This window comes from Oncorhynchus clarkii, chromosome 4 (genome assembly GCF_045791955.1).
Source record: "Oncorhynchus clarkii lewisi isolate Uvic-CL-2024 chromosome 4, UVic_Ocla_1.0, whole genome shotgun sequence".
Taxonomy (NCBI): Eukaryota; Metazoa; Chordata; class Actinopteri; order Salmoniformes; family Salmonidae; genus Oncorhynchus; species Oncorhynchus clarkii.
The window spans coordinates 64,711,072-64,737,622 of record NC_092150.1 but is presented as its reverse complement, the minus strand read 5'-3'; the positions used below and the strand labels follow the sequence as shown (position 1 = coordinate 64,737,622).

Here is a 26,551-nt window from a genome sequence, read left to right as displayed (position 1 = left end):
AGGGCTTGGGAGCTGTGTGTGTCTGTGTGTCTGTGTGTGTGTATGCTCCAATCCCAAGTGACACATTCATGTCGTACCCCTGGGTAGGTGGCTAACCTTTTACTGCAGTGGGCTAAATCAGGGTCACACAGAGTGTTTCTTGGTAGTCTTAAACAAATCTACCTTGAAACAAAAGTATACACCTCACACACATGGTTATGGGCTTAACAAAATAATACTTTTGGAGTTTGCATCCCAATATCACACTTTATATACATCACAGAAGACAGAAATATAACAAAACCGTTTGACATAGAAACACCACATTTTCAACATATATTTTTTTAATGATCTTAATAATAAATATTAATAACATTCCACCCATGAGTCACCCATTGACTGTCACCCATGAGTCACCCATTGACTGTCACCCATGAGTCACCCATTGACTGTCACCCATGAGTCACCCATGAGTCACCCATTGACTGTCACCCATGAGTCACCCATGAGTCACCCATTGACTGTCACCCAAGAGTCACCCATTGACTGTCACCCATGAGTCACCCATTGACTGTCACCCATGAGTCACCCATTGACTGTCACCCATGAGTCACCCATTGACTGTCACCCATGAGTCACCCATTGACGGTCACCCATGAGTCACCCATTGACTACCACGAGTCACCCATTGACTGTCACCCATGAGTCACCCATTGACGGTCACCCATGAGTCACCCATTGACTACCACGAGTCACCCATTGACTGTCACCCATGAGTCACCCATTAACTGTCACCCATGAGTCACCCATTGACTGTCACCCATGAGTCACCCATTGACTGTCACCCATGAGTCACCCATTGACTGCAGGAAAGGGCTACTATCCTGCTGGGAAAAGGGATGACGTGAGTTCATTATACACCGTACCAGTCAAAGGTTTGGACACACCTACTCATTCAACGTTTTTTCTTTAAAAATAAAACAATTTTCTATATTGTTGAACAATAGTGAAGACATCAAAACTATGAAATAACACATTTAGTAACCCCAAAAAAGTGTTAAACAAATCAAAATATATTTTATATTTAGGATTCTACAAAGTAGCCACCCTTTGCCTTGATGACAGCGTTGCACACTCTTGGCAAAGTGTGTCCAAACTTTTGACTGGTGCTGTACGCAACATCAGGCACCCAGAACAAGGATGTCTGTAAATCAAATCAATTATGCAGAGTTTCACTGATAAGGGCAATGTCACATTCTGGAACTCAATTTTCCGGGGGTAGAAAAGATTTCTCGCTGTGACGGTGAGATATCACGGAGTAAATGCAGCCTTCAGACATTCCTGATACGGGTTAGATGTCTAGTCTACCATTTCACTCCCATTGCAGGATATTTGTGTCAGTGGATGACACCCCAGTGACAGTATGATAAGTAGACATCACCATAGGAAGACAAGCCTCTGGAGATGGAAGAAGTGCGCAGTGGTATTTCTTTTTCACCAGGCATGGAAATGTAATTACTGCACCAGACGACGATTCGCTTCTGAAATTCTCAACAGCTCTGCATCTGTTAATGTCAGCGCTGAACATTCGACTGTGGACATCATTGAAAACACTTCATATAAGCCTACATCATTTACAAAGCAGAATACTTGATCACTTTCATGCTTACATTACTGGTATAGAACTCTGAAAAGACGCCTTGAAGCTAAATCAATGACTGCCAAATAAATAGGAAATGCATTGAGCCGACTAGTGACTCAGACTACTGTGTGAACCTTGTCCGCTCCAATATTAACTTCCTCTGATACAGATGGTGATTGATAATACATGATCGTTTGCCTCAGTATCTTCTCTTAAGGAGGCAATCCGCGGTTGAAACAATCACAAAGCACCCTCCCCGCCACTGTTTCTGTAAAAATCTGAGGGATGGGGCTGAAGAAATGTAACCATTCTCAAATTCATAGAGCTATGGATGCATGGACTGCCTACCCATGATATCAAAATGATAGTTTAACCATGGTTTGAGGCCATACCGAGTTTGTTTACCTTTACCTTGTTGCTTATATTTTGGGTTCTGATGGGGTGTGACAGTTGAACTAAGCTCCGGAGGCATTGATACGTTATATTCTTCCAGAATTAATGGGTACATATGATTCATTTACAAGTCCCTTTAATGCTTTCCCATGACCAAAAACTGGGAAGAATACATATCACACAGAATATGAAAAAGACAAGATACTTAAAAGTGCGATCTCAAAAGGCAGTATCTATCTGCATGAGCAGCAGACTTGTCAGCATGGTGCACTAAGTAGAGCTAACTGAATAATGTATAGTTCCACCTTATTCAGAGAGAACTGCTCTGCACACTTTATGTACAGTATGTGTGGTTGAAGAGTACATGATTTAGAGCTCTCATCTTCCAGAGCACACTCATATGCAAATAGGAGCTTGTCTATTTTGCATGATACCATCCCTGCAAAACAAGAGTCAAGACATTAGGCCGTTAATCTCATTAGCGTCTTCCCCTATTTCTTTCCCACTGAGTGTCAATGGTAGTGTGTGTGTGTGTGTGTGTGTGTGCGCGTGTGTGTGTGTCGGCTTTGAAGCACAGTCACTGAGTTCACCTTGCGCACAGTTCTTGAATAGTGCATACTCTTTAAAACGGCTAAAAGTTTGTGCCACACTAAGTCTACGCTGTCAGCTGCCCATGGTAGTTTGACTAGTCACTAGTTCTACCTCAGTGTCAACAGTAAAGGTCCTTCCCACACCTTGGCGATGCCAGCCAAGGAGGTGACTCATGACCACGTCTTGGGACAGAAGGATGACAAATTGTCTTTCCTTCCTCCTCCTCTTGCTGTGCTGTGCGTAGAGGGAAGAAGAGGAAGAGCCTCAGGGAGTCCGCCCAAAATAGGATGTCAGCCGACGCGTCGACTCGTCAAACTGCTATTTGTGACTCTGACTCACCGGCGCACAAACATAAGCCCTCTCCTACATGATCTATCCGCTCGCTCTCACCCTGTCCTGCATCTCTGTTGGGGAGCGTGAGGAGAGGAGAGGATATGATAAGCAGCAGTGCAGGTGATAGTTGCCGAGGCATCGCTCTCTTTCTTTTTCTCTCTGGGCGCTAGTCTAATCAATGACAATAAAGCATTTCTCCGTTCTGTCTCGGAGACCTCCACCTTCGTCCTGACAAAGGAGAGCGACTGACATTTGTCTCCCTGAGATACGGTTCCTGGAAGCAGCCGAAGCACCCGGTGAGGTGTTTATCTTCCTCTACTATGGGCTTATGCAAATTAGACTCCAGGAACTCAAATACTATCCTGGTGAAGGAACAAAAGGGGTTGCTACCTCCATTTCCTCCTATTTAAAACAATAAGGCTAAACAGGGAGATGTGAGCTGCCACTGGTAAATCTGTTGACAATGTAGAATGACCAGGCTGATTTGTGTGCCCGAAACACACACACACACACACACACACACACACACACACACACACACACACACACACACACACACACACACACACACACACACACACACACACACACTACCATTGACACTCAGTGGGAAAAAAATATCTTCCCTCCCTTCAAGCAGCCATCATGGGCCAGTACAGACAGTCTTGTTTTTCTGAGCTGAAAAGGCTTTAACTCCAAACAATGGTGTTAGGTTGGCCAGCCCTGATATAAACAAGCCTAATTACAGCGGCTCAACCCAATATATGTTATGCGGACGTTTTTTAAATGACGAAAACACTAAATAATACAACCATGTTGGAGGGGGATGAGTTGACTGAAGCCTTTGGCAGCCTCGGAGCCGAGAAGCAAAAAGATGACAGATTGCATTTTGGCTGAGTCAATCGTGCATGTCTTCTGAGTCATTTCATTTCATATGTTATCAAAACAGACAGTTTAGTCATGTCAGTGTGGCAGATGTTTTCAAGCAGATAGAAACGCTTCTCAGTGTTCCATGGAGTCAGAGCGGGGTTTTCTGTAGTGAGGTGCAGAATGGATGTGTGATGTCAGCCGTCTCCAACACCTCGGCGCAGGCTGATGTCGGTTCTGGTGCTGTGTGTGTCTGTGGTTGAGCAGAGCAAAGCGGGGGCGGGTGGGGAGATGAGTTCTCATTGTAGTGGTAAATGAGGCGTGGGTGCTAGGCCAGATACAAAGCCACTACCTGCTCTGCCGCCTCCCTGTCCTCCTGCAGGACTGGAACTGAGGCAGCAGAGCTCTGGACCCTGACACACACAGAGAATAGTCTGGACTGAGACACAGACACAGCCTAAGATATATACAGTTGAAGTCAGAAGTTTACATACACTAAGGTCGGAGTCATTAAAACTTGTTTTTCAACCTCCCCACAAATGTCTGGTTAATAAACTATAGTTTTGGCAAGTAAGTTAGGACATCTACTGTGTGCATGACACAAGTCATTTTTCCAACAATTGTTTACAGACAGATTATTTCACTGTATCACAATTCCAGTGGGTCAGAAGTTTACATACACTAAGTTGATTGTGCCTTTAAACAGCTTGGAAAATTACATAAAATGATGTCATGGCTTTAGAAGCATCATTTGAGTCTATTGGAGGTGTACCTGTATTTTTGTATGTATTTCAAGTACTACCTTCAAACTCAGTGGCTCTTTGCTTGACATCATGGGAAAATCAAAAGAAATCAGCCAAGACCTCAGGAAAGAAATTGTAGACCTCCACAAGTCTGGTTCATCCTTGGGAGCAATTTCCAAATGCCTGAAGGTACCACGTTCATCAAATAATAGTACGCAAGTATAAACACCATGGGACCACGCATCCGTCATACCGCTCAGGAAGGATACGCGTTCTGTCTCCTAGAGATGAACGTACTTTGGTGCGAAAAGTGAAAATCAATCCCAGAACAACAGCAAAGGACCTTGTGAAGATGCTGGATGAAACAGGTACAAAAGTATCTATATCCACAGTAAAACGAGTCCTATATCGACATAACCTGAAAGGCGGCGCAGCAAGGAAGAAGCCCCTGCTTCAAAACCACCATAAAAAAATCCAGACTGGTTAGCAACTGCACATGGGGACAAATATCGTAGAAATGTCCTCTGGTCTAATGAAACAAAAATAGAACTGTTGGCCATAATGACCATCGTTATGTTTGCAAGCTGAAGAACACCATCCCACCCGTGAAGCATGGGGGTGGCAGCATCATGTTGTGGGGTGCTTTGCTGCAGGAGGGACTGGTGCACTTCCCAAAATAGATGGCATCATGAGGTAGGGAAATTATGTGGATATATTGAAGCAACATCTCAGGACATCAGTCAGCAAGTTAAAGATTGGTAACAAATGGGTCTTCCAAATGGACAATGACCCCAAGCATACTTGCAAAGTTGTGGCAAAATGGCTTAAGGACAACAAAGTCAAGGTATTGGAGAGGCCATCACAAAGCCCTGACTTCAATCCAATAGAAAATGTGTGGGCAAAACTGACAAAGTTTGTGCGAGCAAGGAGGCCTACAAACCTGATGCAATTACACCAGCTCTGTCAGGAGGAATGGGCCAAAATTCCCCCAACTTATTGTTGGAAGCTTGTGGAAGGCTACCCAAAACGTTTGGCACAAGTTAAACAATTTATAGGCAATGCTACCAAATACTAATTGAGTGTATGTCAACTTCTGACCCACTGGGAATGTGATGAAAGAGCTGAAACTGAAATAAATAATTCTCCCTATTATTATTCTGACATTTCACATTCTTAAAATAAAGGGGTGATCCTAACTGACCTAAGACTAGAGGTCGACCGATTAATCGGAATGGCCAATTAATTAGGGCCGAATTCAAGTTTTCATACCAATTGGAAATCAGTATTTTTGGGCGCCGATTTGACGATTTTTAAATATTATTTATATTTATTTATTTTAATTTAATTTAACCTTTATTTAACTAGGCAAGTCAGTTAAGAACACATTCTTAGTTTCAATGACGGCCTAGGAACGGTGGGTTAACTGCCTCGTTCAGGGGCAGAACAGAACGACAGATTTTCACCTTGTCAGCTCGGGGGTTCCAATCTTGCAACCTCTTGACCTGCCTCTCTCTCGTTGCACTCCACAAGGAGACTGCCTGTTACGCGAATGCAGTAAGCCAAGGTAAGGTGCTAGCTAGCATTAAACTTACAGTGCCTTGTTGACCTAAATGACTAATGATGATAAATACAATCCACCTGTGTGTAATCAAGTCTCCGTATAAATACACCTGCACTGTGATAGTCTCAGAGGTCCGTTAAAAGCGCAGAGAGCATCATGAAGAACAAGGAACACACCAGGCAGGTCCGAGATACTGTTGTGAAGAAGTTTAAAGCCGGATTTGGATACAAAAAGATTTACCAAGCTTTAAACATCCCAAGGAGCACTGTGCAAGCGATAATATTGAAATGGAAGGAGTATCAGACCACTGCAAATCTACCAAGACCTGGCCGTCCCTCTAAACTTTCAGCTCATACAAGGAGAAGACTGATCAAAGATGCAGCCAAGAGGCCCATGATCACTCTGGATGAACTGCAGAGATCTACAGCTGAGGTGGGAGATGTAATGCTCCGAGTGTCGTGGGTGTGGAGTCAAATGCAGGAGACGGAGAGTTCAATGCTGCGCGTCTTTTAATCGCACCAATGCACCACAGGGTGCTCACAAAAACGTTACGTTCCCAAAACACAGGGAATCAAAATGTACAATGGGAAACAATCCCGACCGGACACTAACACGTGCCTATACCACAGAGCCGAAGGTTACATAGAAATAATCCCGCACAACAACCAGGCGGGCCGGCTGTCTAATAAAGACAAACTAATTAAACATTCACAGGTGCTACCACTCAACATACAAGGAGGGGAAGGAAAAACAATCAGTGGCAGCTAATAGGCCGGTGACGACGACCGCCGAGCGCCACCTGCCCGGGAAAGGGAAACACCCTCGGTCGGACTCGTGACAGGAGACTCTGTCCATAGGACAACAATCAGTTGTATATTGCACAAATCTGGCCTTTATGGAAGAGTGGCAAGAAGAAAGCCATTTCTTAAAGATATCCATAAAAAGTGTCGTTTAAAGTTTGCCACAAGCCACCTGGGAAACACACCAAACATGTGGAAGAAGGTGCTCTGGTCAGATGAAACCAAAATTGAACTTTTTGGCAACAATGCAAAACGTTATGTTTGGCGTAAAAGCAACACAGCTGAACACACCATCCCCACTGTCAAACATGGTGGTGGCAGCATCATGGTTTGGGCCTGCTTTTCTTCAGCAGGGACAGGGAAGATGGTTAAAATTGATGGGAAGATGGATGGAGCCAAATACAGGACCATTCTGGAAGAAAACCTGATGGAGTCTGCAAAAGACCTGAGACTGGGACGGAGATTTGTCTTCCAACAAGACAATGATCCAAAACATAAAGCAAAATCTACAATGGAATGGTTAAAAAATAAACATATCCAGGTGTTAGAATGGCCAAGTCAAAGTCCAGACCTGAATCCAATCGAGAATCTGTGGAAAGAACTGAAAACTGCTATTCACAAATGCTCTCCATCCAACCGCACTGAGCTCGAGCTGTTTTGCAAGGAGGAATGGGAAAAAAATTCAGTCTCTCGATGTGCAAAACTGATAGAGACATACCCCAAGCGTCTTACAGCTGTAATCGCAAGAAAAGGTGGCACTACAAAGTATTAACTTAAGGGGGCTGAATAATTTTGCACGCCCAATTTTTCAGTTTTTGATTTGCTAAAACAGTTTGAAATATCCAATAAATGTCGTTCCACTTCATGATTGTATCCCACTTGTTGTTGATTCTTCACAAAAAAAAAAAAAAAACAGTTTTATATCTTTATTTTTGAAGCCTGAAATGTGGCAAAAGGTCGCAAAGTTCAAGGGGGCCGAAAACTTTCGCAAGGCACTGTATCTTATAAAAAACAATCAATCATAATCACTAGTTAACTACACATGGTTGATGATATTACTAGATATTATCTAGCGTGTCCTGCGTTGCAGATAATCTGACTGAGCATACAAGTATCTAAGTATCTGACTGAGCGGTGGTAGGCAGAAGCAGGCGCGTAAACATTCATTCAAACAGCACTTTCGTGTGTTTTGCCATCAGCTCTTCGTTGTGCGTCAAGCATTGCTGTCACGGTTGTCCTCCTCTTCATCTGAAGAGGAGAGGCGAGATGGATCGGAGGACCAAAATGCGGTGTGGTATGTGCTCATCATGAATTTTAATAAAGAAAACACTGAACACTGAAACACTATACAAAACAATAAACGAAATAGCAACCGTGAAGCTAATGCGAACTGTGCTGAAACAAGCAATCAACATAGACAATCACCCACAAACAAACAGTGCAACCCAGGCTACCTAAGTATGATTCTCAATCAGAGACAACTAATGACACCTGCCTCTGATTGAGAACCATACTAGGCCGAAACATAGAAATCCCCAAATCATAGAAAATCAAACATAGACTGCCCACCCAACTCACACCCTGACCATACTAAATAAATACAAAACAAAGGAAATAAAGGTCAGAACGTGACAGTACCCCCCCCCCCCCCCCCCCAAAGGTGGGGACTCCGGCCGCAAAACCTTAACCTATAGGGGAGGGTCTGGGTGGGCGTCTGTCCGCGGTGGCGGCTGTGGCGCGGGACACGGACCCCACTTCACCATTGTCTTAGTCCGCCTCATTGTCCGCCTCCGTGGCTTCCTAACCATGGCACCCCTTCTCAATGGACAGAGGGGCGGCAGCTCGGGACAGAGGGGCGGCAGCTCGGGACAGAGGGGCGGCAGCTCGGGACAGAGGGGCGGCAGCTCGGGACAGAGGGGCGGCAGCTCGGGACAGAGGGGCGGAAGCTCGGGACAGAGGGACGGAACATCTGGCGCCTCTGGGCTGAGGGGCTCTGGCGCCTCAGACTCCGGCAGCAGCGCCGGACAGGCGGGAGACTCCGGCAGCAGCGCCGGACAGGCGGGAGTCTCCGGCAGCAGCGCCGGACAGGCGGGAGACTCCGGCAGCAAGCGCCGGACAGACAGGACCACCTGCAGGGAGGAGACAGAGAGCCAGCCTGGTGCGTGGGGCTGCCACAGGAACCTTCAGGAGAGCTTCAGGAGGCTTGGTGTTAGGAGGAGGCAACTGAAGGACAGGGCTGTGGGGGAGCACTGGAGCTCTGGTGCGCAACCTTGGCACCACTTCCCCAGGCTGGACAACTACTCTAGCCCGGACCCTCCAGAGTGCAGGCACAGGTTGAACCGGGCTGTGGGTAAGCACGGGAGATCTAGTGCTTACTACGCGCACCTCTCCCTTAGGCTCCACTCCCACATTTGCCCGGCACGAGCGGAGCGCAGGCAGAGGACGCACTGCACCCTCCCAGCGCCCCGGAGACACAGCACACAGAGCCGGCGCAGGATACCCTGGACCAAAACTGCGTACCGGCGACCAGACCCGCTGAGCAGGCACCATACGCCCTGGCTCGATGCCCGCACTCGCATGACACTCTCGGGGGGCTGTCCTATAGCGCACCGGGCTATGGACACGTACTGGCGACACCGTGCGCTTAACCGCATAACACGGTGCCTGACCAGTAACGCGCTGCTTATAATAAGCACGAGGAGTGAGTTCAGGTCTGCTACCTGGCTTAGCTCCACACCTCGTGTGCCCCCTCCCCAAAAATGTTTGGGGCTGCCTCTCGTACCTGTCGCACTGCCATGCTGCCTCCTCATATCGCCGCCGCTCAGCTTTCGCTGCCTCCAGCTCTGCTTTGGGGCGGCGATATTCCCCAGCCTGTGCCCAGGGTCCCTCTCCGTTCAGTATCTCCTCCCATGTCCAGGAGTCCTGTGATGATGGCCGCTGTTGTTGCTGCTGCTGCTGTCGTCGCTGTCTTTTACCACGCCGCTTGGTCCTTGGTTGGTGGGTGATTCTGTCTCTGTGTTTGCACCAGATAGGGCTGTTTTGGTTTTTTCACATTTCTTGTTTTGTTAGTTTATTCATGTATAGTGTCTATATTAAAGATCCATGAATAACCACCACGCTGCGTTTTGGTCCGCCTCTCCTTCACCTCAAGAAAACCGTTACAATTGCACTGTTTATGACTTCAAGCCTATCAACTCCCGAGATGAGGCTGGTGTAACTGAAGTGAAATGGCTAGCTAGTTAGCGCGCGCTAATAGCGTTTCAAACGTCACTCGCTCTGAGCCTTCTAGTAGTTGTTCCCCTTGCTCTGCATGGGTAACTCTGGTTCGAGGGTGGCTGTTGTCGATGTGTTGCTGGTTCGAGCCCAGGGAGGAGCGAGGAGAGGGACGGAAGCTATACTGTTACACTGGCAATACTAAAGTGCCTATAAGAACATCCAACAGCCAAAGTCATATGATTGAGTGTAGTCTGGCCCAGGAGTGTGAAGGTGAACGGAAAGGCTCTGGAGCAACGAACCGCCCTTGCTGTCTCTGCCTGGCCGGTTCCCCTCTCTCTACTGGGATTCTCTACCCTATTACAGGGGCTGAGTCACTGGCTTACTGGTGCTCTTTCATGCCGTCCCTAGGAGGGGTGCGTCCCTTGAGTGGGTTGAGTCACTGACGTGATCTTCCTGTCTGGGTTGGCGCCCCCCCTTGGGTTGTGCCGTGGCGGAGATCTTTGTGGGCTATACTCGGACTTGTCTCAGGATGGTAAGTTGGTGGTTGAAGATATCCCTCTAGTGGTGTGGGGGCTGTGCTTTGGCAAAGTGGGTGGGGTTATATCCTTCCTGTTTCGCCCTGTCCGGGGCTATCATCGGATGGGGCCACAGTGTCTCCTAACCCCTCCTGTCTCAGCCTCCAGTATTTATGCTGCAGTAGTTTGTGTCGGGCGCTAGGGTCAATTTGTTATATCTGGAGTACTTCTCCTGTCTTATCCGGTGTCCTGTGTGAATTTAAGTATGTTCTCTCTAATTCTCTCTTTCTCTCTTTCTTTCTCTCTCTCGGAGAACCTGAGCCCTAGGACCATGCCTCAGGACTACCTGGCATAATGACTCCTTGCTGTCCCCAGTCCACCTGGCCGTGCTGCTGCTCCAGTTTCAACTGTTCTGCCTGTGATTATTATCATTTGACCATGCTGGTCATTTATGAACATTTGAAGATCTTGGCCATGTTCTGTTATAATCTCCACCCGGCACAGCCAGAAGAGGACTGGCCACCCCTCATAGCCTGGTTCCTCTCTAGGTTCCTTCCTAGGTTTTGACCTTTCTAGGGAGTTTTTCCTAGCCACCGTGATTCTACACCTGCATTGCTTGCTGTTTGGGGTTTTAGGCTGGGTTTCTGTACAGCACTTTGAGATACCGGTGATGTACGAAGGGCTATACAAATACATTTGATTTGATTTGAAATACAAATGGTATAGAGGGAAATAGTCCTATAATAACTACAACCTAAAACTTACCTGGGAATATTGAAGACTCATGTTAAAAGGAACCACCAGCTTTCATATGTTCTCATGTTCTGAGCAAGGAACTGAAACGTTAGCTTTCTTACATAGCACATATTGCACTTTTACTTTCTTCTCCAACACTTTGTTTTTGCATTATTTAAACCAAATTGAACATGTTTCATTATTTACTTGAGGCTAAATTGATTTTATTGATGTATTATATTAAGTTAAAATAAGTGTTCATTCAGTATTGTTGTAATTGTCATTATTACAAATAAATAAATACATAAAATCGGCCGATTAATCGGTCCTCCAATAATCGGTATCGGTATCTGCGTTGAAAAATCATAATTGGTCGACCTCTACCTAAAACAGGACATTTTTACTAGGATTAAAATGTCAGGAATTGTGAAAAACTGAGTTTAAATGTATTTGGCTAAGGTGTATGTAAACTTCCGACTTTAAATGTATATATATAGAGAGAGTGATATAGAGACACCTCCTGGGATACAGAGACGAGCCTGAGATAGAGACACAGCTAGGCTTGGGTGATATACTGTTTATACAGTACACAGGGGTAGTCAAAATGTGTTCAATAAGGTAAGATGCATGCTACACCACTGTTTTATAAACATTAGTTAAGTATAACTATAAGAAATGTAAGATGTGTCAAATGGGCTCCCGTTATGCATCTGGTTTGCTAACTTGCTAGCTAAGTGGCTAGATGTTAATGTCAAGATTCTTGCTTTACAGCAGAGACATTCAAGATCCCTGTTGCCTACTAAAAACTACAACAACAACAAAAATGTTATAGCGCCTATTGTGCGCACTTCCGGTAATACAGTATACCTCAGTATGGTACAGAAACAGTATGACGGCATGGATACCACCCAACGCTAGACACAGCCTGGAATACAGAGACCCGGCCTGGGATACAGAGACCCGGCCTGGGATACAGAGACCCGGCCTGGGATACAGAGACCCGGCCTGGGATACAGAGACACGGCCTGGGATACAGAGACCCGGCCTGGGATACAGAGACCCGGCCTGGGATACAGACACCCGCCCTGGGATACAAAGTCACAGCTTGGGATACAGAGACCCAGCCTGGGATACAGAGACCCAGCCTGGGATACAGAGACACGGCCTGGGATACAGAGACCCAGCCTGGCATACAGAGTCACAGCCTGGGATACAGAGACACGGCCTGGGATACAGAGTCACAGCCTGGGATACAGAGACCCGGCCTGGGATACAGAGACACGGCCTGGGATACAGAGACACGGCCTGGGATACAGAGACACGGCCTGGGATACAGAGACACGGCCTGGGATACAGAGACCCAGCCTCGTATACAGACACCCAGCCTGGGATACAGAGACCCAGTCTGGGATACAGAGTCAAAGCCTGGGATACAGAGACCCAGCCTGGCATACAGAGTCACAGCCTGGGATACAGAATCACAGCCTGGGATACAGAGTCACAGCCTGAGATACAGAGACCCAGCCTGGGATACAGATTCACAGCCTGGGATACAGAGACCCAGCCTGGGATACAGAGACCCAGCCTGGGATACAGAGTCACAGCCTGGGATACAGAATCACAGCCTGGGATACTGAGACCCAGCCTGAGATACAGAGACCCAGCCTGGGATACAGAGACCCAGCCTGGGATACAGAGTCACAGCCTGGGATACTGAGACCCAGCCTGGGATACAGAGACCCAGCCTGGGATACTGAGACCCAGTGGAGTTACTGAGACAGATAGCACTGGGCTCTCATATAGAGATGGAATGGAAAGGGAGGAAGACCTAGATCTGAGCAAAACACGTCCCTAAAAGCTGAGGGAGACTGGTGACAATCACACATTACTGCTGTCAGACAGCAAGGAAATAGGAAATGTTTTTGATGGGGCTGTTGTCACCATTATAACCAATCTGTTTCCATGTGATTTCAAACCACTAGCCATCCATAATAACAGTCTGTGTGTATGGCAGGAAGCACTTGAGGATACTCAAAGGTACACCAGCACAGAGCTGTTTTCAACACTTGTGGGATTGCCTTGATAAGTGGCAGCCAAGCTGCAGAACCAAATCAGAGAAGCGAAGCCTGGAATTCGTGCATGCAAATGACATGGAGGGGCTTGAAGGGAAGCGAGGCTGTTCTGCCCATTGTAATGACTCTCTCTCCCCCACTCTTTCTCTTTCTCTCCATTGGTTCCAACAGCAATTTGTGTCTGTGTGATTGATTAACACCTACTTGAAACCAGAGGTGGGACCAAGTCAGTATTATTACAGTCACAAGCAACTCTCAAGTCACAAGGTACGAGCTTCAAGTTGAGTCTCGAGTAGAACGAGTCAAGGCTCGAGTCAAGTCCAAGTCGTGCCTACTAAGAGCGAGTCAAGTCGAGTCGCACGTTTTCAAGTCATGTCTCGCGCAACGATTTGTTCGACTACAACTCTTTGTCTATTTATTGAGGCTACCAGACAGCCCTTTTCAATATTTTGTCTACAAGACATTTTGATAAGCCCATTGTAAAAATAGGGATCTTGTATCAGTCGTAAGGGCGTGACATCAGCAGAAGGCAAGGCAGGTTGACGTGCTCAGAGCGTAGATTTATTTACAGGTCTTGGTGATCCAATGGTGAAAGTGCCAAATCACACAAAACAATATCCCAAAAAGAAATAGCATCTGCCTCTGGCTCCACCTGTCCTATCTGAACGGACACAGGTAGAGGGCAAGAATGTACAGCCTCCCGTTGAAAAACCAAATGGAACCTGTCTAACAGGAACTCTTTCAGGACCATACAATTACCCAATTGGCAATTACAATACACTGGTTCTACAATGTAAAAGGTCATTTCCACATACATTGCTACATTCGTCTTAATCAAATTGAATGATTATTAATGATATTTCAACACCGTGCATACATGGAATAATCCTTTTCGCTTAATCAACATTCTGACTCCAAAGCGTGGAACGCAGGCCACGTAGCCTATTTCAATCCTCTCTCCCTATATTTTGACGTTTGCGCTGCACCCTATCCTATAAGTGTACAGCCAATCAGCAATCTGTTCGCTAGATCTTCACCCGACCTGTGTTGACTGACAGTTTGCTGGTCCAATCAGAGCGCCGAGTGTACGTTTCACTAGCCAATCTGTTGCAGGCTTTTTTTGCAAGGGAGATGCTGCGGCTACTGTCTCTGGCTGCGTGGAGAGTAATCCACGTAGACTCTGTGCCACAAAATGAGTGACAGAACATTACAAAACCTGGCCAGATAATTTCAAGTCATCAGTCTCAAGTCAAAGTCGAGTCCCGAGTCTTGAGGCTCCAAGTCTAAGTAAAGTCTCAAGTTCTTTTCTTTTAAGTCGAGTCACAAGTCATCAAATTTGTGACTTGAGTCAGACTCAACCCAAGTCATGTGACTAGAGTCCACAAAATTGGTCTGGACTCTTTCCTAATAGGAGGGTATGGAGCAGTCCCGTCTCAGAATAGACCTTTCTCTTATCCCCACATTCAATTAGTGTAAGGCAATCATTGTTTCAACTGTTGTTCTTTAGTTTTTATTTATTTCACTAGGCAAGTCAGTTAAGAACAAATTCTTATTTACAATGATGGCCTACCAAAAGGCCTCCCACGAGGCTAGGACAAAACACACATCGGGACAAGAGAGACAACACATGAGTCTTACTGTTTTAGTCTTGCTGTTGGATCCGGTGTAACTTGTTCATTAGGGTGGTTGTAATGTCAATTGCAGAATCTATTACTGTAAGCCCAGTCCATTTGATATTCATAGCAATAGCCAAATCATAGCAAAACATGGCTTGGAGGTGAAATGCTCATAGATGCAGTGTACTGCTGTGTATGTTCAGCCCATCCCATTGCAGCAGTGTGTAGCTGCGGTTTCACCGCAGTGTGTGTGTGTGTTGCGTAGGTACAGTGTTGTGTTACTGGAGGTTATGTGTGTGTGTGTGCGTGTGTGTGTGTGTAACTCACGGCCAGTAGCCGGCTCTTCTCCTTCTCGGCAGTAGTCTGTGTGTTCTCCAGGGTGGTCCGGTGTTTTTTCGACAGCTCCTCCAGCGCCCGGGTCTGTGACTCTTTGAAGTGGGCGGCGTCGTCCTCGTATTTGGCACGCATGTTCACCATCTCTTTCTCATACACCTGCTTCTCCTCCCGTAGAGTCTGATGGAACAACACACACAGAGACAACACCATGACTGTCAGCCCTATGTGTTTATCTAAGACGCTTGATTCTAGTTTAATTAAAACCAGCTGTGAGCAGAATGCTAAGCTCATTACGGTCTTATTTACATTCCCTTGGTAATTTGAGTGAGCATCTATTTGAGTCAGTCACACACAGGCAACACATGAACGGCTGCTCCGCTTTTCAGTCTCGCTGTCTGTCGGTGTGTTGTTGTGGCAAAAAGGTGACAGCCTAAAGATGCTTCAAATCCACTCTGACACATTCAGAGAGAGAGAGAGAGGGGCGCACTTCTCAGAATGCCAGCAGCCCAGTAGATCTGAAAAATGTACTCACGCCTCCGTTCCCATCAAGTTGTCATCGTAACACCTAACTCAAGGCTATGGTAATGTGAAACAGGACAGCGATTTCCTGGGAACTGGAGAGGTGAGCACATCGCTCTCAGTTTTTTAGGCTACAGCATTGCAGTGAAAGTGACTGGGGGGAATTGTCATTAAGACACACCAATGTCAACACAACACTATCCCTGTCTTGAGAGCATATTACATATTCAGAACGGCATAAGGTGAAAGATTCAACGGTGCATTTTACCATAATGAAAATGCAGAATGGGATATAAATCTTGTTTGACATTTACAGGGGAACTGCAGTTTGTCTTCTGAGCTACGGTTCGTAAATAATGTGACCTTTTTGGACGTTCTTTTTTAAAAGGTTGTTCAAATTTGACTCGCTCAGCAGCATTTTGTGAGTTCAGAGGCAATGCAAATTTCAGGGCTCTGTAACTCCTGAGAGCAAGGGGGGACTTTCCAAGGAGCAAGCTAAATCCTTAGTCGTAAAATATTTTTGGGTTGTTGTGTACTCTGACATCAATAATTGAAGTTAAATGCTATTTTACAACCAGAAAGCATGGCTTAGAGCAAAATGGTGACTATTTTGGAAGAAATGGCTAATAGCTGAGATATAACGAAGCAAACTGTGATGCAAAAGTGATGTCTATTTATACCAAACAAAACGTAGTCTTTGCTAAATCAAAGTACTCAGCTAAACGTTAACAAAAGCGCAATTTTTAGTAACTTCTCTTTCCAAGATGTTGAGTTTTGTGAATTAAACATGGAGGAGTGGATTTAGGCACTGCAACAGCTGGTGCAGAATAACAGTCTGTCCTCAAACAACTCAAGGATCCAGAGAGGCAGATATATAGTTCCCTCCACCACACTGAAAACTCACCTTCTCCAGGGATAGAATCTGTTGCCTCTGCCTGTCGTCTAGTGCGTGGGTCTTGTTCTGGAGGGCCCCGCGTTCCTCCTCTAGACGGATCACCTTGTCCTTCAGACGAGACTTCTCAGACTCCAGGTCCCGGATGGCTGCCTCGTGGGTCATCTGAGTGGCCTGCAGGCTGCCAATGTGACCTGGCAAGGAGGGAGATGGAGAGAGAGGGAGAATGAGAAACAGTCCAGCCAGACAGTGTTATTACAGTGGGGCAAAAAAGTATTTAGTCAGCCACCAATTGTGCAAGTTCTCCCACTTAAAAAGATGAGAGAGGCCTGTGAAAATCACATTGTAGGATTTTTTATGAATTTATTTGCAAATTATGGTGGAAAATAAGTATTTGATCAATAACAAAAGTTTATCTCAATACTTTGTTATATACCCTTTGTTGGCAATGACAGAGGTCAAACGTTTTCTGTAAGTCTTCACAAGGTTTTCACACACTGTTGCTGGTATTTTGGCCCATTCCTCCATTTATTTATTTATTTTTATTTCACCTTTATTTAACCAGGTAGGCAAGTTGAGAACAAGTTCTCATTTACAATTGCGAACTGGCCAAGATAAAGCAAAGCAGTTCGACACATACAACGACACAGAGTTACACATGGAGTAAAACAAACATACAGTCAATAATACAGTATAAACAAGTCTATATACGATGTGAGCAAATTACGTGAGATAAGGGAGGTAAAGGCAAAAAAAGGCCATGGTGGCAAAGTAGATACAATATAGCAAGTAAAACACTTTAATGGTAGATTTGCAGTGGAAGAATGTGCAAAGTAGAAATAAAAATAATGGGGTGCAAAGGAGCAAAATAAATAAATAAAATAAATACAGTAGGGAAAGAGGTAGTTGTTTGGGCTAAATTATAGGTGAGCTATGTACAGGTACAGTAATCTGTGAGCTGCTCTGACAGTTGGTGCTTAAAGCTAGTGAGGGAGATAAGTGTTTCCAGTTTCAGAGATTTTTGTAGTTCATTCCAGTCATTGGCAGCAGAGAACTGGAAGGAGAGGCGGCCAAAGAAAGAATTGGTTTTGGGGGTGACCAGCAGGTATACAGTGCCTTGCGAAAGTATTCGGCCCCTTTGAACTTTGCGACCTTTTGCCACATTTCAGGCTTCAAACATAAAGATATAAAACTGTATTTTTTTGTGAAGAATCAACAACAAGTGGGACACAATCATGAAGTGGAACGACATTTATTGGATATTTCAAACTTTTTTAACAAATCAAAAACTGAAAAACTGGGCGTGCAAAATTATTCAGCCCCTTTACTTTCAGTGCAGCAAACTCTCTCCAGAAGTTCAGTGAGGATCTCTGAATGATCCAATGTTGACCTAAATGACTAATGATGATAAATACAATCCACCTGTGTGTAATCAAGTCTCCGTATAAATGCACCTGCAAAAGGTCGCCGAATAAAAGGGGCCGAATACTTTCGCAAGGCACTGTATACCTGCTGGAGCGCGTGCTACAGGTGGGTGATGCTATGGTGACCAGCGAGCTGAGATAAGGGGGGACTTTACCTAGCAGGGTCTTGTAGATGACATGGAGCCAGTGGGTTTGGCGTCGAGTATTAAGCGAGGGCCAATCAACTAGAGCGTACACATTGCAATGGTGGGTAGTATATGGGGCTTTGGTGACAAAACGGATTGCACTGTGATAGACTGCATCCAATTTGTTGAGTAGGGTATTGGAGGCTATTTTGTAAATGACATCGCCGAAGTCGAGGATTGGTAGGATGGTCAGTTTTACAAGGGTATGTTTGGCAGCATGAGTGAAGGATGCTTTGTTGCGAAATAGGAAGCCAATTCTAGATTTAACTTTGGATTGGAGATGTTTGATGTGGGTATGGAAGGAGAGTTTACAGTCTAACCAGACACCTAGGTATTTGTAGTTGTCCACATATTCTAAGTCAGAGCTGTCCAGAGTAGTGATGTTGGACAGGCAGGCAGGTCCAGGCAGCGATCGGTTGAAGAGCATGCATTTAGTTTTACTTGTATTTAAGAGCAATTGGAGGCCACGGAAGGAGAGTTGTATGGCATTGAAGCTTGCCTGGAGGGTTGTTAACACAGTGTCCAAAGAAGGGCCAGAAGAATACAGAATGGTGTTGTCTGCGTAGAGATGGATCAGAGACTCACCAGCAGCAAGAGCGACATCATTGATGTATACAGAGAAGAGAGTCGGTCCAAGAACTGAACCCTGTGGCACCCCCATAGAGACTGCCAGAGGTCCGGACAGCAGACCCTCTGATTTGACACACTGAACTCTATCAGAGAAGTAGTTGGTGAACAAGGCGAGGCAATCATTTGAGAAACCAAGGCTGTCGAGTCTGCCAATGAGGATGTGGTGATTGACAAATGAAAGCCTTGGCCAGATCAATGAATACGGCTGCACAGTAATGTTTCTTATCGATGGCGGTTAAGATATCGTTTAGGACCTTGAGCGTGGCTGAGGTGCACCCATGACCAGCTCTGAAACCAGATTGCATAGCAGAGAAGGTATGGTGAGATTCGAAATGGTCGGTAATCTGTTTGTTGACTTGGCTTTCGAAGACCTTGCAGGAACCAAATTTCTGCTTGAAAAAGCTAGCCTTGGCATTTCTAACTGCCTGTGTATAATGGTTTCTAGCTTCCCTGAACAGCTGCATATCACGGGTCTGTTCGATGTTAATGCAGAACGCCATAGGATGTTTTTGTGTTGGTTAAGGGTAGTCAGGTCTGGGGAGAACCAAGGGCTATATCTGTTCCTGGTTCTAAATTTCTTGAATGGGGCATGCATATTTAAGATGGTTAGGAAGGCATTTAAAAAAAATAACCAGGCATCCTCTACTGACGGGATGAGATCAATATCCTTCCAGGATACCCCGGCCAGGTCGATTAGAAAGGCCTGCTCGCTGAAGTGTTTCAGGGAGCGTTTGACAGTGATGAGTGGAGGTCGTTTGACCGCTGACCCATTACGGATGCAGGTAATGAGGCAGTGATCGCTGAGATCTTGGTTGAAGACAGCAGAGGTGTATTTAGAGGGCAAGTTGGTTAGGATGATATCTATGAGGGTGCCCGTGTTTAAGGCTTTGGGGAGGTACCTGGTAGGTTCATTGATAATTTGTGTGAGATTGAGGGCATCAAGTTTAGATTGTAGGATGGCTGGGGTGTTAAGCATGTTCCAGTTTAGGTCGCCTAGCAGCACAAGCTCTGAAGATATATGGGGGGCAATCAGTTCACATATGGTGTCCAGAGCACAGCTGGGGGCAGAGGGTGGTCTATAGCAGGCGGCAACAGTGAGAGACTTGTTTTAGAGAGGTGGATTTTTTAAATTTTCAAAATGTTTGGGTACAGACCTGGATAGTAGGACAGAACTCTGCAGGCTATCTTTGCAGTAGATTGCAACACCGCCCCCTTTGGCAGTTCTATCTTGTCTGAAAATGTTGTAGTTTGGGATGAAAATTTCAGAATTTTTGGTGGTCTTCCTAAGCCAGGATTCAGACACAGTTAGAACATCCGGGCTGGCAGAGTGTACTAAAGCAGTGAATAAAACAAACTTAGGGAGGAGGCTTCTAATGTTAACATGCATGAAACCAAGGCTATTACGGTTACAGAAGTCATCAAAAGAGAGAGCCTGGGGAATAGGAGTGGAGCTAGGCACTGCAGGGCCTGGATTCACCTCTACATCGCCAGAGAAACAGAGGAGGAGTAGGATAAGGGTACGGCTAAAAGCAATAAGAATTGGTTGTCTAGAACGTCTTTGAACAGAGAGTAAAAGGAGGTTTATGGGGGCGATAAAATAGCTTCAAGGTATAATATACAGACAAAGGTATGGTAGGATGTGAATACAGTGGAGGTAAACCTAGGTATTGAGTGATGATGAGAGAGATATTGTCTCTAGAAACATCATTGAAACCAGGAGATGTCATCGCATGTGTGGGTGGTGGAACTAATAGGTTGGATAAGGTATAGTGAGCAGGACTAGAGGCTCTAAAGTGAAATAAGCTAATAAACACTAACCAGAACAGCAATGGACAAGGCATATTGACATTAAGGAGAGGCATGCTTAGTCGAGTGATCAAAAGGGTCCAGTGAGTAGTGAGGTTGGTTGGGGTCACGGCGATTTAGACAGCTAGCCGGGCCATCGGTAGTAAGCTAGCATAGGATGGAGGTCTGTTATTAGCCACCTCGTGCGTTTCCGTCGGTAGGATTAGTGGGGTTCCGTGTGGTATTTTTTTATTTTCTATAAATTGGTGAAGCGGGTTGCAGGAGAGTGTTTTGAAGATGAGTTTATTGAAAATAAAAAATATATATATAAAAAGGTATGCGAAGAAAGTTGTAAATGTATATATATATATGGGACACGACAAGAGGAGGACAAAAGACGTCTGAACTGCTATGCCATCTTGGAGCAAAAAAAAAAGGGTGCAGATCTCCTCTAGAGCAGTGATGTTTTGGGGCTGTTGCTGGGCAACACGGACTTTCAACTCCCTCCTATATGGGGTTGAGGTCTGGAGACTGGCTAGGCCACTCCAGGACCTTGAAATGCTTCTTACGAAGCCACTCCTTCGTTGCCCGGGCGGTGTGTTTGGGATCATTGTCATGCTGAAAGACCCAGCCACGTTTCATCTTCAATGCCCTTGCTGATGGAAGGAGGTTTTCACTCAAAATCTCACGATACATGGCCCCATTCATTCTTTCCTTTACACGGATCAGCCGTCCTGGTCCCTTTGCAGAAAAACAGCCCAAAAGCATGATGTTTCTACCCCCCTGCTTCACAGTAGGTATGGTGTTCTTTGGATGCAACTCAGCATTATTTGTCCTCCAAACACGACGAGTTGAGTTTTTACCAAAAAGTTTTATTTTGGTTTCATCTGACCATATGACAATCTTCTTCTGGATCATCCAAATGCTCTCTAGCAAACTTCAGACGGGCCTGGACATGTACTGGCTTAAGCAGGGGGACACGTCTGGCACTGCAGGATTTGAGTCCCTGGCGGTGTAGTGTGTTACTGATGGTAGGCTTTGTTACTTTGCTCCCAGCTCTCTGCAGGTCATTCACTAGGTCCCCCCGTGTGGTTCTGGGATTTTTGCTCACCGGTCTTGTGATCATTTTGACCCCACGGGGTGAGATCTTGCGTGGAGCCCCAGATCGAGGGAGATTATCAGTGGTCTTGTATGTCTTCCATTTCCTAATAATTGCTCCCACAGTTGATTTCTTCAAACCAAGCTGCTTACCTATTGCAGATTCAGTCTTCCCAGCCTGGTGCAGGTCTACAATTTTGTTTCTGGTGTCCTTTGACAGCTCTTTGGTCTTGGCCATAGTGGAGTTTGGAGTGTGACTGTTTGAGGTTGTGGACATGTGTCTTTTATACTGATAACAAGTTCAAACAGGTGCCATTAATACAGCTAACAAGTGGAGGACAGAGGAGTCTCTTAAAGAAGAAGTTACAGGTATGTGAGAGCCAGAAATCTTGCTTGTTTGTAGGTGACCAAATACTTGTTTTCCACCATAATTTGCAAATAAATTCATTAAAAATCCTACAATGTGATTTTTTTTTCTCTCGTTTTATCTGTCTTAGTTGAAGTGTACCTATGATGAAAATTACAGGCCTCTCTCATCTTTTTAAGTGGGAGAACTTGCACAATTGGTGGCTGACTAAATACTTTTTTGACCCACTGTATACTGGACAAAAAATATAGACGCAACATGAAACAATTTCAAAGATTTCACTGAGTTACAGTTCATATGAGTCAAATGAAATGAATTCATTAGGCCCTAATATATGGATTTCACATGACTGGGAATACAGATATGGGCCTCACAATGGGCCTCAGGACCTCGTCATGGTAATTTTGTGCATTCAAATTGCCATTGATAAAATGTAATTGTGTTCGTTGTCTGTAGCTTATACCTGCCCATACCACAACGTATTTTATGTTTATTTTATGTTTATATATATATATATATTATTTTGTACATTTTCGTAATATCCAAATCAAATCAAATTTGATTAGACACATACGCCGGATACAACAGGTGTAGTAGACCTTGTTGACAGTGAAATGCTTACTTACGAGCCCCTAACCAACAATACAGTTTTTAAAAATACAGATAGAATAAGAAATAAAAACAACAAGTAATTAAGGAGCAGCAGTAAAATAACAATAGCGAGATTATAAGGGGGGAGCAATGCAAATAGTCTGGGTAGCCATTTGATTAGGTGTTCAGGAGTCATGTCTTGGGGGTAGAAGCTGTTTAGAAGCCTCTTGGACTCAGACTTGGCACTCCGGTCCCGCTTGCCATGCGGTAGTAGAGAGAATAGTCTACGACTTGGGTGGCTGGAGTCTTTGACAATTTTTAGGGCCTTCCTCTGACACCAACTGGTATAGAGGTCCTGGATGGTAGTAAGCTTGGCCCCAGTGATGTACTGGGCCGTATGCACTAACCTCTGTAGTGCCTTGCGGTCGGAGGCCGAGCAGTTGCCATGCCAGGCTCTCGATGGTGCAGCAGTAGAACCTTTTGAAGATCTGAGGACCCATGCCAAATCTTTTCAGTCTCCTGAGGGGGAATAGGTTTTGTCGTTGCCCTCTTCATGACTGTCTAGGTGTGCATGGACCATGTTAGTCTGTTGGTGATGTGGACACCAAGGAACTTAAAGCTCTCAACTTGAGAGTTGTTTAGCTCGTCTGGTAGGCTCGTAGCACTGGGCAGCTCTCGGCTGCCACATCCAATAAGCGTCAGAGCCGGTCTAGTACGATTCAATCTTAGTCCTGTATTGACACTTTGCCTGTTTGATGGTTCGTCGGAGGGCATAGCAGGATTTCTTATTAGATTCCGGGTTAGAGTCCAGCTCCTTGAAAGTGGCAGCTCTAGCCTTTAGCTCAGTGCGGATGTTGCCTGTAATCCACGGCTTCTGGTTGGGGTATGTCCGTACGGTCACTGTGGGGACGACATCGTCGATGCACTTATTGATGAAGCCAATGACTGATGTGGTGTACTCCGCAATGCCATCGGGGGAATTCCAGAACATATTTCATTCTGTGTTAGCAAAACAGTCCTGTAGCTTAGCATCTGCTTCATCTGACCACTTTTTTATTGATCTAGTCACTGGTGCTTCCTGCATTAATTTTTGCCTCTAAGCAGGAATCAGGAGGATATCATTATGGTCAGACTTGCCAAATGGAGGGCGAGGGAGAGGTTTGTATGCATCTCTGTGTGTGGAGTAAAGGTGGTCCAGAGTTTTTTCCCCTCAGGTTGAACATTTAACATGCTGATAGAAATTTGGTAAAAACGGATTTAAGTTTCTCTGTATTAAAGTCCCCAGCTACTAGCAGCGCCGCCTCTGGGTTAACGTTTCTTGTTTGCTTGTGGCAGAATACAGATCATTCAATGCTGTCTTAGTGCCAGCCTCTGACTGTGGTGGTACATAAACAGCTACGAAAAATAGTTTATCATAAGATACTCTACCTCAGGCGAGCAATAGCTCGAGACTTCCTTAGATATCGTGCACCAGCTGTTATTTACAAAAATACATAGTCCACATAGTTACAGTCTTGTCCCATCGCTGCAACTCCCGCACTGTTTCTTGACACACTGCTCGCTTAACCCGGAAGCCAGCCGCACCAACGTGTCGGAGGAAACACCATACTGTACACCTGGTGACCCTGTCAGCATGCATGCGTCCGGCCCGCCACAGGAGTCGCTAGAGCGCGATGGGACAAGGACATCCCGGCCAAACCCTCCCCTAACCCGGACAACGCTGGGCCAATTGTGCGCCGCCTCATGGGTCTCCCGGTCGCGGCCGCTGTGACACAGCCTGGGATCGAACCCGGATCTGTAGTGCCTTAGACTGCTGCGCCACTCGGGAGGCAAAGGCTGGGCAAAGGCTGGTCAATTTGAACCAACATTATTTCATGACTTGCTGAGATACTGTATACATAGACGTCAATATTGGTGGGAATCATGTAGGACCAAGAGTGCAGTAGGCCACTATTCACTCGTGTTTTTCAGGTAGTGTAGTACTGTGGGTTGTAACAGAGAGAGCATGAAGGAGGAGAAGCGGGTGCATAGTCTGTCAGTAGCAGGAGGAAAAGAAAAGAGGAGGAGGGAGAGAGTGCAGTAGGGTGTATACTGCCAGTAACAGAGGGAGGAGGGGGGAGAGAGAGACGAGGGGAAGAGAAGGAGAGTGCAGCGTTTACCGCTAGGGTTAAGAACTTTAATAGAGAGGAGGTGGGGAGGAGGGTGGCATGCTAACTTACTGGCTTTGAGGAGGATCTCTGTGGCCTGCTGCTGCACACGATCTCTGGTGGCCTCCAGCTCGCACTCGGCCTCCTTCTGTCGGATCTCCACGATCTCGGCATCCTGCGTCACCTCGTCCAGCTGTTTGCTCAAGTCCTGGAGCACAGACACAGAGCACAGGTTAGCCTACACTACCGAGGCACAGACACACCTACTGTAGCACAGGGCCAACTCACTGTGTTCATTCACTCTCCCTAAACAATGATACAGTATATATGACTCACTCACTCATACTCTCTAATTATTACTTAACTTTCTCTCTTTCTTTCTCCTTCTCTCTTATCACCATCACTCTCTTTTTTAATTCCTGCATTTTCACTCTCTGTAAAGATGTAGAGAGAATAACCACTTTTCATTCTTAATTGGACAGCGTTTACAGCATAATGCATGTTGTCTACTGCTCTCAAGGACTCGTTACTTATGAAATAATACATCGGATTGGCCATGAAATAGGCACTTAGCTTTACATTTCCCATGGGAATAAAGCCCATTTGCAAGTGGTGTTCTAATAAATATCTTGACTCGTTTGGCGGATTAAAAAAAAAAAATCTGAAAAATCTGTATGGAGGAGTTGATGTCCTTTAAATTAATAGATTAAGGGACTACATTTCCTCAAGCAAGAATCTATTTCACTAACGGAATATCTGGGTGTTAACCACAGAAGTCTTGCCCAAAATCTATTTGATGATAAGATGGAGTATCTTAAGGGCCAAATGTAGACTACTTTTACAGCCCGGCTTTCTTTCTCCAAATTGTCTGCCATTCACTAGGCCTAAATTACGTCTGCATTCTTTGTAGAGGGACACAACATTTAGCTACAGTGAAATAAACATCTGGAAGTGAGTGAAACAGGGGGATGCATTTTGATTGTCTAGTATGGTGTGATTTCCTATTCTGATTGGTCCGTGGGGTGTGATATTTCCCTGATGTGCAGGTGTGTGTGTAATGAGCTGTTTAGGGAAAGAGGACATGCTTTAATCGCTCTCTCAGTTTGTTTTGTTTCTCTTAATGAAAAATGCAATTGTGGTGGCATGGCTGATATCATCGTGTCACACCTGCCTTCCTGATAAGCAGTAGGCACCCATCTCATACTAAACTGACTGGATGGGCTCCTGGGAGCTATCCATATAACACAGTCTGATAAATTAGCTAGCTAACAAAGACCCACCAATACATGTTACGGGGACTAGGTCTTTGGTTTACTGAAAGGGAATATCTATAGTAACCAGTATTATTAAATTACAATTAAATCATACTGGGATTTTCAGGATTATCACTCAGGTAATTGCCAAAATAAAGGAAACACTTCCTGTATGAATTAAGCAATTCAAATCACATCATGCTTAGGGTCAAGTGTAGAAAGTTGCTCATTATTTTGGCTACCATGGCTAGAAGAGATCTC

The 26,551-nt window shown here is 45.4% G+C and overlaps 1 protein-coding gene across 3 annotated transcripts in view; it reads right to left on the bottom strand.

Moving 5' to 3' along the window:
- LOC139407137 (protein FAM184A-like) overlaps positions 1 to 26,551 on the bottom strand; it is a 171,015-nt gene that overhangs the window by 59,277 nt on the left and 85,187 nt on the right. For all 3 annotated transcript variants that reach the window (XM_071150581.1, XM_071150582.1, XM_071150584.1), the window contains exons 4-6: positions 25,110 to 25,245; positions 16,823 to 17,004; positions 15,391 to 15,576 (exon numbers count right to left, since the gene is read on the bottom strand). In XM_071150581.1, coding sequence (XP_071006682.1) covers positions 15,391 to 15,576; positions 16,823 to 17,004; positions 25,110 to 25,245 — 504 coding nt within the window. The remainder of the gene's footprint in view (positions 1 to 15,390; positions 15,577 to 16,822; positions 17,005 to 25,109; positions 25,246 to 26,551) is intronic.